The following is a 16984-nucleotide window of genomic DNA, read 5'->3' on the forward strand; positions in this document are numbered from 1 at the left end:
ATTTGAATTGCTATTCATGTCACATTTATTTACATTTTACTGTATATCTAAATATAATTTTATTTAAATGTCTTCAGTGCGGGCCTGAAGTCAGTCAGGTGCGACGAAGTGGGTTCGACACACAGTGGCGGTAGCTAAACAAATTTTTGTTGGATTTTTTTTTTCTTTTCCTATCTTAAAAAATTTCTTTATTAAACGTTATCTTATGTTTAAAATATCAATGTGGTTTATAGAAGTTTTCTTTTTTTAAATTATAAATGAGTGTTACAAAATGTAGGATTATGCTAATTAAAGTGATTGTTTACACTTACAGAAATTAATTTACCATAGATATATTTTTAACGTTTCCATTATTTGTTTTATTTATTCGTGCAACATTCGTCTGAATCTAGAGAGAGATAAAAAGAAAAAGGAGAGAGAGAAGAAAAAAGTCATTCAAGTCTGGAGATTGGAGGCTTAGAGAGGAGAATTAAGTTTTGTGTATCCTCACTGCACTTTGTACATTAGCAGTAAATATATATGGTGCCACCAGACCTCAATGACTATTCACCTATTTTCCTATCCTTACTGACAAATTGAATCCCATGATCACAGTAGGTTAACATATTCTTTAGATTTACATTGATCGATATAATCTTTGTTACGATTTTGTATTTTATTTCGTGCCAAGTCGCTTTAACGGCCTTGAGTATAAAGTTATATCGTAAGACCCCAAAACAAACAAACATTTGAATTGCCCACCATCATCAAATCTCAAATTTCACATACAGGTTCCCCTAGGGCCTTAGTTGAGCATACTTCATTTTCGGACCGATCGGTGAACATGATGGCCGACAGGCCGCCATCTTGGATTCTAATAATTGTAGTTTGTTACCGCTATTTCTCAGAAAGTGCTAAAGGGATCTGACTCATATTGCATGTGCAGGTTCCCCTAGGTCCGTAGTTGTGCATATTGCATTTTCGGACCGATCAGTAAACAAGATGGCCGATAGGCCGCCATCGAAGTTTGTTACCGCCATTTCCCAGAAAGTACTGATAGGGATCTAATTACATGTGCAGGTTTCCCTAGGACCTTAGTTGTGCATATTGCATTTTGGGACTGATCGGTGAACAAGATGGCGATAGGCCGCCATTTTGGATTTTGATAATTGAAGTTTGTTACCGCTATTTCTCTGAAAGTACTGGAGGGATCTGTCTCAAATTGCATGTGCAGGCTCCCCTATGGTTTTAGGTGTGCATATTGCATTTTCGGACCAATCGGTAAACGTGATGGCAGACAGGCCGCCATCTTGGATTTTGATAATTGAAGTTTGTTACCGCTATTTCTCAGAAAATGCTACTGAAGGGATCTGTTTCAAATTACATGTGCAGGTTTCCTTAGGACCTTAGTTGTGCATATTGCATTTCGGGTCTGATCGGTGAACAAGATGGCCGATAGACCGCCATCTTGGGTTATGATAATTGAAGTTTGTTACCGCTATTACTCAGATAGTGCGGAAGGGACCCGTCTCAAATTTTATGTGCAGGTCTCCTAAGGATTTTAGTTGTGTATTTTTGGACCGATCGGTGAAAGAGTTGGCCGACAGGCCGCCATCTTGGATTTTGATAATTGTAGTTTGTTACCTCTATTTCTCAGAAAGTACTGGAGGGATCTGTCTCAAATTGCATGTGCAGGCTTCCCTTAGGTCCTTGTTGTGCATATTGTATTTTGGGACTGATCGGTGAACAAAATGGCCAACAGGCCGCCATTTTGGATTTTGATAATAGCATTTGTTACCGCTATTTCTCAGAAAGTACTGAAAGGGTCTTTCTCAAATGTCACACGTAGTATGTACAGTGTAGTTAAAGTTTGAAAAAGCAGAGAAAATATCCCTCTTTCCATTGTCAGACATAGACCATTCTTTGGTTGGCGCCAAAATCCATCTGGGATATCTTGTTTACTTTAATACTAGATATCGAATTATGTATTCATTTGATTTTTATTTTTACGTTTTTACATTGTAAACAGTCAAAAAAACAATGTCATCCTCACTATCGTACATCCGTTCACACGTGTACATTTATCCTCATCTCATCATCAATATCTGTTAATATTTATGCTTTATAGCATCAAACCATTTTCATTTTTCAAGAGCGCATTCACTTTTCACTTATCTTGTGTACGTATATATACACATAATTATAAAAAATAATTACATCTTTATTTCCATGTACATTTTTAATCAATATGGTAATTTTATGTATATAAGCACCTCACTCAAACTAGCTGTGGTTCTGCCACGTTTCCATCCATGTGTTCATGGAGTACAAGTAGCTTTGACTAGTGAATATGATATACCTCTTAACTAGAGGAGTAAGTTCAAATAATGTATCTGGTTGATGAATTCGAAGTTTACTAAATACATATACACTATATACTTGATATGTTTAATTATGGTAGCGAAATCGAGCTCAATGCAAATGCATAGATACAGATATCTATTAAACACTATTTTTTGTTTTGAATTGAATTTAAACATATTTGATTTTTAAATAACAAAAGGAATGGACACGAGTTATATCAACACATTCAGTCCTTTCCATAATGATACAAAATAATACAGTATACAAGCATCATGCGGTAACAACAAAATACTGGTTAAACAAATATTTTTTGAAACAAGCTGTCTTACATTATGATTGAAAGTTCAATAATTGGATCAATTTCGATATTCATACGCTGTCGGGCAAACGAATTGGCAGATATCTGCTACCATATACCCTCATCAATGATTCCAGTAACATTATTTGTTATAAACAGAATGATTTTGAAATAACACACAGTATCATGAATTTTTTCCAACAGTATTTTTTTCATAAATCAGAATCCATGATTTTGAAATGTAGGAAACATTTAAACAGAATCCATCCTTCACTGGTGTCGTCGTACGTATTTACAAAACAATGTCTGATATAAAGAAACAATAAACCATTAATTATGAACACACATTTGTACTATCGGTACTGTACTAACTTTAAATGATTTGTAAATGCCAAAAAAGGTCATTGGTTTTAATACATAATGAATGCTTTCAATATCATGAGTACAATATACATATATTTCTTCAAACGTAAGTTGTATAACATATACTTACAAATCTTACAAAAATATAGCAATTGAAAATAAATTTCTTCCAGAAATCGTGAAATTAATTAATACATAATATATTTTTTTACAAAAATATCATAAATTATGAAATGATAAGCCCTCTATATATAATTAATGAACTAATAGATATTTTCATGCATAAGAAAAATAAATAAATGTCAAGATGTGTTCGACGTCATTTTAAGCGCCCAAAAAGTTTCTGGACGTCCGGAAAATTTGTCTCGAATTTCACAAATTCTTGAGCAACAGGCCTAGGTTGTGTGTGAGATTTTTTCTCGAGAGCCATGGATTCCGCAGCAAACTTCTCCGCGACTGTGTCTACCTGGCGCTTGAGTTCATCGCGTTTCTTCTTTATTGCCGCTGTTACTTTATCTATGGTGTTCTTTCTCTCGGAAGTTTCGATTCTCAGAAATCTTTCTCGGAGTTTCTTGATATACTCGTTATATTCAATAATAGTGTGTCCCTTGTGCCAGGGGTAGAAACACGTTTTACATAAAGGCTGCTTTCCGCATGTTTCGCAAACGAACAGATATTCCTTTTCATGCTTTGCGCAGAAATTTCCGACCGTGCCCACTTTGATCCGTCGTTTTAGGGCTACAATCATGTGGCCCTTGTGTGACGTGCCAACACATTTGTAACACACTGGTGTTTTTTCGCACGTTTTACACATCATACTCATTAACTTGTTGTGTTCAAAACACTTGGGTTCCGCGCCTTTCTTTGACGCTGTCGACATTTCAGACATTTGCTATCTGTTTTCTTTTTAATTTCCACTTGTCTGGACAATCCATGTATATACCTTTTCAACTCACGTATTTGTAAACAACGAAAATGCTGAAAACAACACCCTATCTGTACACATAGTCTCATTAGTTGTAATGATGCATCACATTATGTTTTGTCCTTCCAATTGATTCATCGGAAATCAAAATCGTATAAACGAATTTTCCATCCAATCAATGAAGCTATGTCATTTCACAGAATCTCTCATTATTACTTCACAAAAATATATCTCTTCTGGTTTATGACATATTCTTGTTCTGTCGTACTGACGGATATTAAATCTAAGTTATGTCGTTTTAAATAAACATGAACACGGCCTTCATGCACGTACGCATATGGAATCAATGTACTTTGTGGTTCATTCAGGCGTGACCTTTGTTTCTGTATGACATCCTACCCAGTAAACACTAAAACACACGTATAAATGTCCCTTCTAAGTCTGATCAGGGTGCTGATCATTATCAACAACCAAGTTAAACCGAGCCGCTAATATCAATGATCCAAAACAAAGGCAAGCCTGATCACAGCGAAATACGAATTGTGTATTACGTGTGGTTATATTATTTTAAATGTATTGTTTTCATATGTGTACATGGGTATGATATATTGATGGGTATATTTGTAACAAAAGCATATGTGTATGTCGGTTCAAAATACATACCGATATAATATATTGATTATTGCTCATTTCCTCCCATCATCTTTATGATATACCCACGCTTCAATCTTACGTAGAAAGTTTGCTGTTGATAAAGGATTGCGAATTGGTAAAAAAAAAAAACTAAAAAAAACTCAACAAGCTTACATAGTTTGGAATAGTTTTGGGGACATTATAGTTTGTGACGGATTTTATGGCGAAAAATGTCAGAATAAACGAAATGATACACGTAAAATAAAAAAAATATATAAAGAGAACGACAGTGGACTTTTTATCAAGCTATTTTTTACAATTATCCAGCATGCGTAATTGCATACCCATCTTGGCATAAACATATCTGGAACTTGAGTAACGTTTCCGTCTGAGCTGTGGTTATTCTGTCATTGGAAAAAGTTTATTTTCTTATTGCTACTGTAACACGTGATTCTAGTTTATGACTTGAATACAATATAGCCATTATCTATTAAATTAACATTTATCCCGACATGAAAGTATTTCAAATAATCTAGTTGTTTCCATGAAAATATATCAATATCATTGCATAAGTTGTTATTTGGTTGTCTATTCTCCTTTTGAAAATGTTTAATGCTTTTTTCTTTTGCAGGAGGCCATAATGTAGATTGTCAGTAGTGTGAAGTGAACTTACTACTTAATTGATGTCCAGAACAAAGATGTTTGATATCAACTATTAATTAACTATTTTATAAATAAGATTACTTGCCCCGATTTCTCGCAATAAGCTACATAAGTTACATCAGGTAGAAGTTTGGTTCTTGACTGAAGTCGGTACTTAATGTTTCAATGAATGACGGCTTGACAAGATAAAATATTAATCTTATATACCAGTATATAATTATGTGACCAAATCATCAAAATTCTCTATCAACCTTCTCTTACTTATGGTTATAAGAAAGTTTGTTTATTATTATTTTAAATAACACATAAACATATCTGTATTGGAAAGCTTTATTGATGCATCATGTTATAACATACATGAAACAAGGCACCAAAGTTACCCTCTCCTCTCAAATACACGAAACGTGAAACTACATTTCGATTATATTTTATGTGTAAGATCATGGCTTAAGTAAACAAATACGAACCATCTACCAAGTACTGACGTCTGAACACAACTTCAAATATCGTACATTAAGTATATTTTCAGTAAAAAAATATTTTCATGAATGATATAACACTAAATTTCTCTTTTTTCTGTTTCCCGTCTGTTTCACAGCAGTGGGACAAAAAGGATATGCAATTGAGAAGTGAATGGCTACTACAGAATGATAGTTTGAAAACAACACTGAACCCAGTCCAACCTTCACGACTATATAACACCATACTTCTGGCTAATTTTGTCAGATGACAGATGGATTATAACTTGTCTATTACGGAGTTATATTGATGTGCTATTGCATAGAAAATGTCTTTCACTTAAATTATAAAATTGTCATTACGACAATAACCTGTGTATTACAATGTTCTATTGATGTTCAATAAAATAGAGAAGGTCTTCAAATTCATGGATCCACCTTCCACTAAATTGTTAAATTGTCTTTACGACAATAACCTGTGTATTACAGTGTTCTATTAATGTTCAATTAAATAGAGAAGTTCTTCAACTTCATGGATCCACCTTTCACTTAAATTGTTAAATTGTCTTTACGACAATAACCTGTGTATTACAGTGTTCTATTGATGTTCAATTAAATAGAGAAGGTCTTCAAATTCATGGATCCACCTTCCACTTAAATTGTTAAATTGTCATTACGACAAACAGATTTCTAATATCATAGGACTTCAAGGAAGGTACTTCGAACTCTGAAAACACCACTCTTATCAATTCCAAGTCTCCGTCTATGTCATTTTATCGTTCAGTTACCAAACATGTTTTGTCAGTGTTCTTGGTTTCGAGAAAGACGCTTTGAACTCAGGAAACTTTTCACTTATTTCTAATCACCTTCTTCAACTCTCTTTCTATATCACTTTATTTTTAGGTTACCAAACAGTTTTTCAATGTCTTTGGACTTGGAGGACGATACTTTGAACTTGGGTAATTTCACCCTTTGTTTCTGATGTTGTTTCAGGGTGTTTGCGTATTCCATGACGAGTCTATCTGCCACAGTGTCTATCTGTGTCTTCAGTTCCTCGCGTCTTTGTTTGATCTGGACAGTCACCATCTCCGTTTTCGATTTGGGTGCCGCGTCCGGAATGTTGTTCATTTTGTCTCGCATGCGTTTCATGAAATCCTCGAAATCGATGCAATCATGTCCTTTGTGCCGGGGGTAGTAACACGACCAACACAACAAGTCCCGGTTGCATGTTTTGCACACGTATATTAAGTTACGTCCGTGCCGAGGACACATCGTCATAAACCCCGTGACCTTTTTCGGACGTTTTATTGGGGCAATCATGTGTCCTTTATGCATCGTACTGATGCAGGTCAGGCAAATGTTTTCATTGTCACAGGTTTTACATACCATAACGGTGTTCTTACCGTGATAGTCACACACAGTTGGGGACTGTTCCATTATGGAGCTGTCAATGGATTTTAACGTTGATGTTTACTACTATTGGTCCTATTTCCCTTCCTTTGGCGAATCTCTTCTTGACAAGTTTTTGTATAAGACTTATTCCTCACAATTAAGTCGAGATCTCCTGGTAAATATAAATAGTCCTCATGATAAAGACAAAAAGGACAAAATCTTCATTTGAAACATTTCTCAGTTTGAAAGAGAGAACGAAACATTAACAGACTAATCAATTTTCTCCAGTGCCGAACCAAATTTTCAATATGGCGTCTGTCACTATTCAATGGAATTCGAGATCATTCACGTTATTTCATCGTCAATGTACCAAATACACGCACAAGTCTCGTGAATTCTCGAGACTCTTGTGTATTCGCCATATCTGCATTGGAATCAACACTAGTGCACAATGCCAGATCTTGATAGAGACCTTCCATATGAACATGGTCTTTGGTCGCAACTGTTTAACTACATTTAATGTTCTTTATTGGTAATAATAGACGGACACGCGCTACTAAGACCGACTATTGAGTCTGAATTAAGGCACATTCTGCACTTAGTCGTATATCCTAAGTTGTTTATTTTTGTGTGTGTTTTTAATCAAATGTAGCAAATAGACTTTGCTTAGTACTTTAGTAAATGAGATTAGAAGCAGAGTGCTGGAATATTAAACAGTAACCTACAAGTACAGCTAGATCCTAGCTACTGCTATTGGGAATATTGTCAGCTCTGCGTGATTTATCTTCACGTAAACAACATTATTTTCTGCGCCTTTATATTTCTTTCTTTACAAGACAAATGATTCGAACTTCAGGGCTTTAACGATCATCAGACACCCTTTATCAATATGTGGTTTTCAAGATGGCGGCTTTAATCATTTGTCATCCATTATTACATTGGGTATCCCTCATAGGGGAGCCTTTTATCGGGATGTTTGTGTCCTGTGTTAACATGCGTATAACATCAAGATGATTATGGACACCGGGTTTTGTCGTGAAGGAAAACCGGAGTACCCACATATAAATCGCTGCCTTACTGCAGTTGTTAATATTGCTCCATGTTAGACTCAGATTCGTGATCCAGCGGTAGACTACTGTAAGCCATATTATTTTTGTGAGATGCAAATGTTCGCGTAATTTCCCGAGAGGGGTCGAACGCTAGTTCAAATGTTACACGACTATATAATTGTAAAATCGTATTCATGAATGAACGTAAGTTTTCAATAAGAATCCCTTGATTAAGAATTCATGTATTCGCAAATATGTTGAAAATAACGGAGATGCGAAAAAAAAATGTTGATATGTGAAATATGATGTACACGCGAAAATAAAGCGGTTCGCAATATCATATAATAGAATATCAGACATCTTAGCATCTAAATCACAAGCAATGAAAGGTAATTTAACAATTTCATTCAAAAGGCTAGAGAGAATCCAACAAAATTATTATTTATAATAATTTTTTAATGATAAATGGCTATTTACAAAGAGACTTCATTCGTCACATTTGAATAGGTTCTTTCGATAAAATGATAGGGATTTATCATTTGAAAATCGATACACATGTATGTGATATTAAAACAGTAAATAACAGTGAAAATATACATTCCATGAGACGCATTACAATTACAATAGTTTCATCCTTCAGCGACCTGCAATGTCCCAATCAGTTTTTTTATTTGAGATTCGGTTACCCTTTGTCTTTGGAATTTTATATCACCCCTCCTCATGAGATAGTCTTTTAGTTTAGTTTCGTATTCAGCCACAAGTTTATCGGCCACAGCATTAACGGCATCCTTCAGTTCATCGCGCTTCTTCTGGATCCGAATCACCATTTTGTCCTTCCGGTTGCTGCCTTGCTCCGACTGTTTCTGCTGGAGGTGGTTATCTTTGTGCCACCGAGCCAACTCTTTACGGGCTTTGGACATGTGGTCCTCGTAGCCTATGCACTTATGTCCATTGTGTTTCGGATGAAAGCAGTTCCAACAAAGAAGCTCATCCTTGCATGTTTTGCAGGCAAGAATAAACGGGCGTTTGTGAATCTGGCAAACATTTGTAGGGACTATACTGTGTGATTGTTTCATAGCATTAACATAATGTCCCTTATGGGTTGTCCCAACACATCTCGTGCATATACATACACCTTTGCACGTGCGGCATACCATGGTAAGGTCCCCTCCATGATCCTCACACTTCGTGGGATCCATGTCTGTTAATTAAGTGATATGTTTTCCTGTTTGGCACAAACTTTTTTATTTTCAAAGTTGACGGATTTCATACAATGCATATAGACTCTACTATCCCGATAGTTCTGCGTTATCACTTTTCCTTTTCCCCTCATGCTCGTATTGCTTTATAACTTATGAATCGGCAGTATTTGGTTTCTAAATCCAACAGCATGGAGAAAAGTCTTTTGTGGAGGTGTAGACCATTGATAACGCTACTAAAGAAAATTCGCGGTTAGTACGAATAATCCTTGTTCAAGTTTTTTTAACTCTTACACAAACGTCTTGAAAAATAATTTACCAGCTTTTGGTAGTTGTCTAATGTTTTACATCTAACGTAAACGTTATTCAAGAACGATGAATCCACTTTAATCAACTCATAATGTTTCAAAGTTGGCCGTCTCCTTCTACGAGGATAGTCCTATAGTAAACCAATGGACAAGAAAAGTCATTGTCTGAGTCTGGTAACACGTATCCTGTCTGTCAATCCCCAAACTGGACGGGAGACTTAGCCAAGAAATTATCAACAACTACGATACTATGAAACGTTCAACATTGTCTATAGATCACCAAATTAGTTGACTTACGTCATCAAAAATCTTCGCAAATCCAGAAAATCAATGTCACGAACCGATCTATCCCAACAAGCAATGCGCACCAGCTGTTTACAAAGTATTTAATTTAAAAGATAAGTTATTTTCATTGTTTTAAAGTAGTTTTGTATGGCCTTATTAAACCAGAACAATACCTGAGTACAGGTAGACAATAGCGGTATGACAATTTGCCAGGTTTAAAGACGACACTTGAATCGACTAAGTGTTTTAAACAAGATATGTAACAAACATTTTAATGTACCTTAAAATAACGCCGTGTCTTAAGAGTCCCGTTTGTAATAATGTGAGTTGGTTTTATTAGTGTGGTTTTATTCGTTTAACGTCCTATTAACAGCCAGGGTTATGTAAGGACGTGCCATTTTAACCACTCGGCTACCACGGCCCCACGTTTGTAATGAACTTCATTATCACTCATATGGGGACAACATGAATTTCTGTATGTTAAGCCTCAAGTTTACTAATTGTTGCAAGATATTATATAACTGTTTTATCTTCTATTCATATTGTGTATGAAAATTCAATTTTATTGCCTGTCGCTTGTAGTATATATACTAGTATTACTCACGCGGCCTTATCGACCAATCAAATCGTTGCGTAAGATTGGATAACTTACATCACGTTTGTATTCAAAACTGGGACAATGGCAATGCGATAATGAGATGCATTGAAGATAAATTGATATGAATTTGTTCTCTGAGCCGCAGTTTCATATTTAATTTTGTAAATCTTTGATTGAAAATTTCTGATGATATCTTATCATTGATGACTTCCTGTGTTTAATACTGTATTGTTTCTAGCTCATCAACCTAAAATTGGAACAATAGGGTACGAGAGATTCAGATTGATAAATTGATATGAAAGAAAAAGACTTTACAATCATCGACATTATTGGGTATTGGCTTTATAGGGCCCGGTACGAACTCAGGCAGGAAAGTCCGGTACTGCTTCCACCGCACAGTTAGGATCATTCAAAAATGTATCTTTTATGTTATAGAGCTTTCAACATAAAATATACACTGGCTGCACTCTATAATTCTATTTTATAGTCTCATGAAATTTTTAATTTGATGAAGCGATTCATTGAAATCATTACACCTTTTATCAGCCAATCGGAGACGATCTTGCACACGCGTACGACTACGTCTTATTTTACGTAATGAGCCTCGTTAAGATAATATTTATTTTTTTTTGTGGTTTTACCAGGATTTGATCTTAACCGGAACGCCAGATTAATATAATGCATTTTTAAAATTTGATATTTCCCTGTCTCTCTACAGATGTTTTGATAATAACTATGAAGTTAATTTCTACTTGCTTAATGCAAATGCTAATACCATATCAGACTGAATCTTTGACTGAAGTTTGAACTTCGCCAGTCATTAATGACGTAACTTTTGTAACGTCGTCTCTGATTGGCTAAGTCTAGATTTAAGTCAGTTTTGGACTTAAGTGAGTGAATGTTTGTATTCCTTCTTTGCATATTACAGAGTTAACTCCCTTGTGGGTAGGTATCGATTGTAACGTCATTGTTTTGTGAGCGCAATTCACGTCGTTTTCTCCGAAAAGTATGACGTTACGCTCGCAAACACATGACGTCACAATCAATACCTACCCGCAAGTGCAGATAACTCTGTAATATGCAAATTCGGAATACTAAGTATTGGCTTCTAAGACTACTGAATGTATAACTTTTAAAGATAATAACAAGTTAAAACGAATGGGTGTATAGCAAACATTTATTCTATAATAAAGTATGACAATGGATAAGGTGCCCTGTCTCAGACACAAATAAATGGTTTTTGATGAATAGTTCTCAATTAAGAGCTTTATTTTATTTCGAACATATGCATGCTTGCAAAACTTTGATTGTGTATTGACCACATCGTCTTGTCCTGTTTCAATACGTAAGATAACCAAATAACTGAGCAATGTTATTGCCATCCGCCTGTTTCGTTGAAAACTTGAATTTCTTTTTATAGGGATCTCTTTTCGCAGCAGCGATTATTTTCTCGATGTATTTATCGCCCATAAAGTCTACTTGAGCTTTAAGTTCATCTCTCCTCTGTTTAATCTGAGCCGTGGCAAGGTCAATCTTACCGCTCAACTGACTCTGTTCAACTGAATTCCTAATGCTTGCATTGGTGCTCTTCACAAAATGTTGAAAGTCAATAATTTTGTGATTGACATGTTTGGGATAGAAACAGTTCCAGCACAAAAGGTCATGGTTGCACGTGTTGCACACGTGTATAATCGGGCGGTCATGTTTCGGACATTTATTTCCTATTGGAAGTTTGTTGCTGGCTTTTGGTGGACAGATGAGATGACCCCTGTGTGTGGTGCTTATACACTTCAAGCAGACTTCTGAATCATCACAACTCTTGCATACCATACGACAGACGTTGTTATGATCTTCACAAACCTCCATCTGCGGAATAAATAAGTAATAACATGAGTTAAAACAATCTGATGAAAATACATATCCTTATCATCACTACGTTTGATAAGAGGATCTGACAACATCCCATTATGGGTCACGTTCTGGTGACCTTTTGGAAATTGACAATTCAATAACTGCATCCAGAATCTTGAAAACGAATCCAGTGGACAAAATAGTTTTAAATAGCTGTCAGAATTATTTTCGTGTTCGTAGCCATCTCGCCCAGGGAGCACAACAAAACTAAATCTATCTGTATCCTGGGACGAAATGGCATTTTGAATTGATGTAGGAAGTACAGGTGGTATAAAGGTCTTTAGAATATGACCCTTATGAGATGTTGTCAGATCTTCTATTGAACGGAATAGTTATAAAGTTCTTTATTTTGGTCGCATTGGGAATATAATGAATGTGTGTCCTTCCCAATTATACAGGCATACTCTAATAAATGTAGTGTTCTGTTGACTAATCTTATACTGTAAAATGACTTAGAGCAATTTTCTCACGCGGGCTTTCATTTTCTCACAATAGCGCCAAAACATTTCCAATACAAAAAGATAAAATCGTAGATATTGCTATACAGTACAGTCTTTCCAATTATTTTGATATTTTATAATATAATTTTTTTCTTAATGAATTTCACTGTCTTGTAATAAAACATAGACGAATAACATTTGTAGTTTGTAACATTATATTCATCAAACTTATGTACATAGACATGTATGCACGTAAAATGTGGTACGTTTGACCACTTTTGGGTTATCATATCATTGAAAACATTTCATTATATACGTATGAATATGGAAATCAATCTTAAATACACATACTTAAATACTTAGCAAGATAAATTATAACCATGATGACGTATTATTGCTATCCAATATGGCGTGATTCAAATTGGTATACAAGCACAGACTTATTATTATAGTTACGAAGAAGTCCATTAAAACAAATACCTATTTTACTATATATAATAATAGATATACCTGATTCAGTTTCTATAATTTACTCATATTAACTGATAATACCCACACTTACCTGGATAAGATAATCGTTAGTCGTCAATAACGCAATATTCCATATACTTGTACACCCTCCAACATGGTTTCCGTTCTGATTCATGCTCTTCCACGGTCATTGTCATTATCCTTCAGGGATCTTACACGCACGCATTGTCATCTTAACGCGAAACTATCGATTTAATGTCCTTATAGCATTTCTGAAGAAATAAAATCTTATACCAATGAATCAAAATACATTATCCAAAGAAACCATAATTTCATTTTTTTGTATAAGTTACATTATTTTGCTGTTGATTTATCCTAGATTTAAGTGCAATTTAAAGCTGTAGGCACATAAATAATAATCAGTTTAAACAATAGCCATTCTGACGTAGACACAGACAAAGCGTATAGATTAGTTAACCGATAGACAAACTTGGCTCTGCGGTAGTTTGTTTTATACACGTTGGCGTAAACGTAGTTTTTCTCGACCAAATTTAAGATCTAAACCAAAGTTAAACAGACAAACTGTATGATCATTTTGCACCTCTTATTTGATGACAAATAACATACACCGTTGATTATCTGTAAGATTGTTTTGGTTTAACTCACTCACCCCGATATTGCATAATGACCTTTACTAGCTTAAGTTTTAGAAGAGTCCAAATGTGTCATTAGGGGTGAGTGAGTTAATATAAGGACTTGATAAGAATAAATATGATAAATTCATTGCGATAATTAATATAAAAAAATCGATAAAACGACTATACAAATATTGATATTGTAATTGTAAAAGAAGCTTGCTACTTAGACAACTATTCGTAATCAAGATATATGAAACCAATTTAATTAATGTTATTTTCATTAACGAAAAATCTCACCGCTTTGTTAATACTTCGATGAAGTGCAAGGAAAAGTTTTGTTTTAGCGGCAATATGACTTCCGCTTTTGAGGCGTGAGTTTCATGTTCGAGTTCATACATTGTTACAGTACCTTGTATTTTCAGTATACTTCAATATAGCGATGTGGTAACTGACTTCAAATAGGTTCATAGCCTAGGCCAAGTAGAACCATGAGGGAATTTAACTCTATGGGTCGATAGTGAACAATTCTAATCGCATGATACTATTTCAGAGAATATATAGAGCGTAGGGAGATAATGCATTAATATCTATGAAAGGGAATCAATGGCATTCCAAGGGTTACTATCACTGTTGTTACATCTACAGCGGCAGTGTCAGTAAACCCTTGAATATTGAAGATGATTAAAGGGAGGTGACTCAGCGATGCTTGTAATCACTTTATTTCCATGTCCAATGTGAGTGATTACGGCTTTTAACACTAAGGGCTATATTATATATTAAAGAAATAATCTCGACAGCTATAGACACGACATTGGTTGGACTTTCTAAACATTTGTTTTTCTCGATTCAACTTTGTTTTATATAATGGGTGTACACGTAATATATGTATCATGTTTGATGGCTATTTGAATAGCGATAACAAATTTAATTTATCGCAAAGAAAACAAAAACATAATTAATCCTACCTTCAATAATTCTGACTCCACTATTTTGTTCATACACCAATTTCACTTCTAGAATTACTTGTTCTATCTGATAACAATAATGTAAAACAAAAACAATATAAAAAATACAAAAAATGTATATATACAATGATACATATCGTATTCATTGGTAGAATTTTTTGTCTTACAAAATCAATATTTAATTTTCAAACTAATATGACAAACTTATACGTTTATAAACAGCGAATACACAACGGTCGTCTTGGGAACAGGAGTGTATGGATTTTCTTGTGTTCCTAGAGACTTTCAGAAAACAATACATAAAACATGACGCAAACATTTCTTTTTCAATTGCATACTGCGATTTCGATAGTTAAGCGACACCTAGTGGTTAAAGGTTGTATTCAAGTACGTTCCTTAATCTCGACAATCGATTTACTAGTCCGGCATTTCAGTACTTGTACAATCTTACAATCCTTATCTCTAAAATATTCTTTATACAAAATGTTTGAGTAAATCTTATATCAACTGAAACTAATCTTAAGAATTATTCCACATGCAATCTAATGTTGTAAGATAATAAATTAATGTAAATTAATATTCGCCAATATTGAAATAAAGATCGTGGTTAAGCTAACATGACGTTGCTAGCATCCTGTCTGAGAAAGATTTTGGCACTTCACTCCCATGTTTTCGCTACACGTCGAGGTAAATAACTTTGCTAGCGGCCTGTCTAAGAAACATTTCGGCACTTCACTCTCCCATGTATTCGCTAAGTGTTGAATGTAATAACGTTGGAAGGCATTGCCATAGAGAACAACAATAAAAGTTTACAAAGATTCCCTACAGGGTATCATCGTAAGCCAAAAAAATGAGAATTAAAAAAAAAAAAAAAAAGTTTCAGTTTTAAGTTCTCATCATTATTTTCGACTTCCTTTATAACTTTTTTTTTCATTTTCAGCTTTCTCCTTTCGTGACCTGAAGGACTGTCCCTTGGTATCACGTGGATGAAACAGTGGTATTAAAAACTATAACTCTTTCAAAGATAACATCTATATATTCTTTTAAGGTGTACGTTGAACTTATGAAATCTATATTGCATTTTTATTTCAAGAATTCCACACATCAATATGTTTTAAACATCATCATCTTAAAACGCTAATTTAAAATACTATAAAATACTATAAAAGTGGTTGTTTTTCGTTTATATTTCCTTTCTTTCAGTTAATCTCCACTGGAACATTGTCACGTGCAAACATAGAATAAAGTGCATTTTTACATGCAAAATATCACAATAACTCCACAGCGCGAAACTCATCATATCGCGAAAAATTAAATAGCTTTCTTAGTAACGGAAAAAATCAACACGCAAAAAAGTCCAGGTTTGCAGTAATTCGTTTTCTTCATCATAGCATATTGTAAGCCAACTTTCTTTCGCATACGTTTTATTGCAAATTTCGCGATCTAAATACATTTGCGAAAACACTATCTTTGCGAATTAATATATATAGCATTTATAATCTCAACATCTACTAGTTTTAATCTTCGCGAGCTTATTTTGAAATGGAAACCGCGAAATTTATTAGCCGCGAAAGCAAGTTGGTTTACAGTATTGGATAAAGGACAAACACAGATGTCTTAATTCGCTTACTACTGTATGCAGGCGGGCACTGTTACACCTACAGAATATTGAATATATGGACAACCACAGATATGTCTTTCTAAACTTTTTATTGCATACTTGCGTGTAAACGACGCGTGTGTACATACTAATAAATTGTCAGTGTACTATTCCATGTATAACAAATCAAATAAAGTCAGTTGTCATTGAGCAAAATCGATTTCAACTTTCACATGTGATTTCCTACAAACATTCAACATAAAACTGTTAGTCTTCTTCGTGCAATGTACCTTTTTAAGTACATTGTATTAAATCAATTATATTAATTAAATTATGTGCTTTAAAATACACATTCATCTTCTAGAATGAAAAAGTTTTGAAAAACTAAAGTAAAAAAAATCAGGATCATAGCAATGTAACCAGAAATGGCGAAAATAACCGATTA

General features: G+C 34.4%; 2 protein-coding genes and 1 long non-coding RNA gene across 3 annotated transcripts; all 3 read right to left on the reverse strand.

Moving 5' to 3' along the window:
* Positions 1-5541: 5541 nt before the first annotated feature.
* On the reverse strand, positions 5542-7774 carry LOC138328441 (uncharacterized). The gene is made up of 2 exons (XR_011209211.1): positions 6226-7774; positions 5542-6121 (listed from the first exon to the last, which is right to left on the reverse strand). It is a non-coding gene; the product is annotated as an uncharacterized lncRNA (long non-coding RNA).
* Positions 7775-8753: 979 nt separating this feature from the next.
* LOC138327222 (uncharacterized) lies at positions 8754-9323 on the reverse strand. The gene has a single exon (XM_069273202.1). It carries the CDS (start codon positions 9321-9323, stop codon positions 8754-8756), a length of 570 nt encoding a protein of 189 aa, XP_069129303.1.
* A 2354-nt stretch (positions 9324-11677) lies between these two features.
* On the reverse strand, positions 11678-13542 carry LOC138326942 (uncharacterized). The gene is made up of 2 exons (XM_069272910.1): positions 13428-13542; positions 11678-12380 (listed from the first exon to the last, which is right to left on the reverse strand). The coding sequence occupies exons 1-2, from the start codon at positions 13509-13511 to the stop codon at positions 11853-11855; spliced, it is 612 nt and encodes a 203-aa protein (XP_069129011.1). The 5' UTR covers positions 13512-13542; the 3' UTR covers positions 11678-11852.
* Positions 13543-16984: the final 3442 nt, after the last annotated feature.

The sequence above is a fragment of the Argopecten irradians genome, chromosome 7, assembly GCF_041381155.1.
Source record: "Argopecten irradians isolate NY chromosome 7, Ai_NY, whole genome shotgun sequence".
NCBI classification, from domain to species: domain Eukaryota; kingdom Metazoa; phylum Mollusca; class Bivalvia; order Pectinida; family Pectinidae; genus Argopecten; species Argopecten irradians.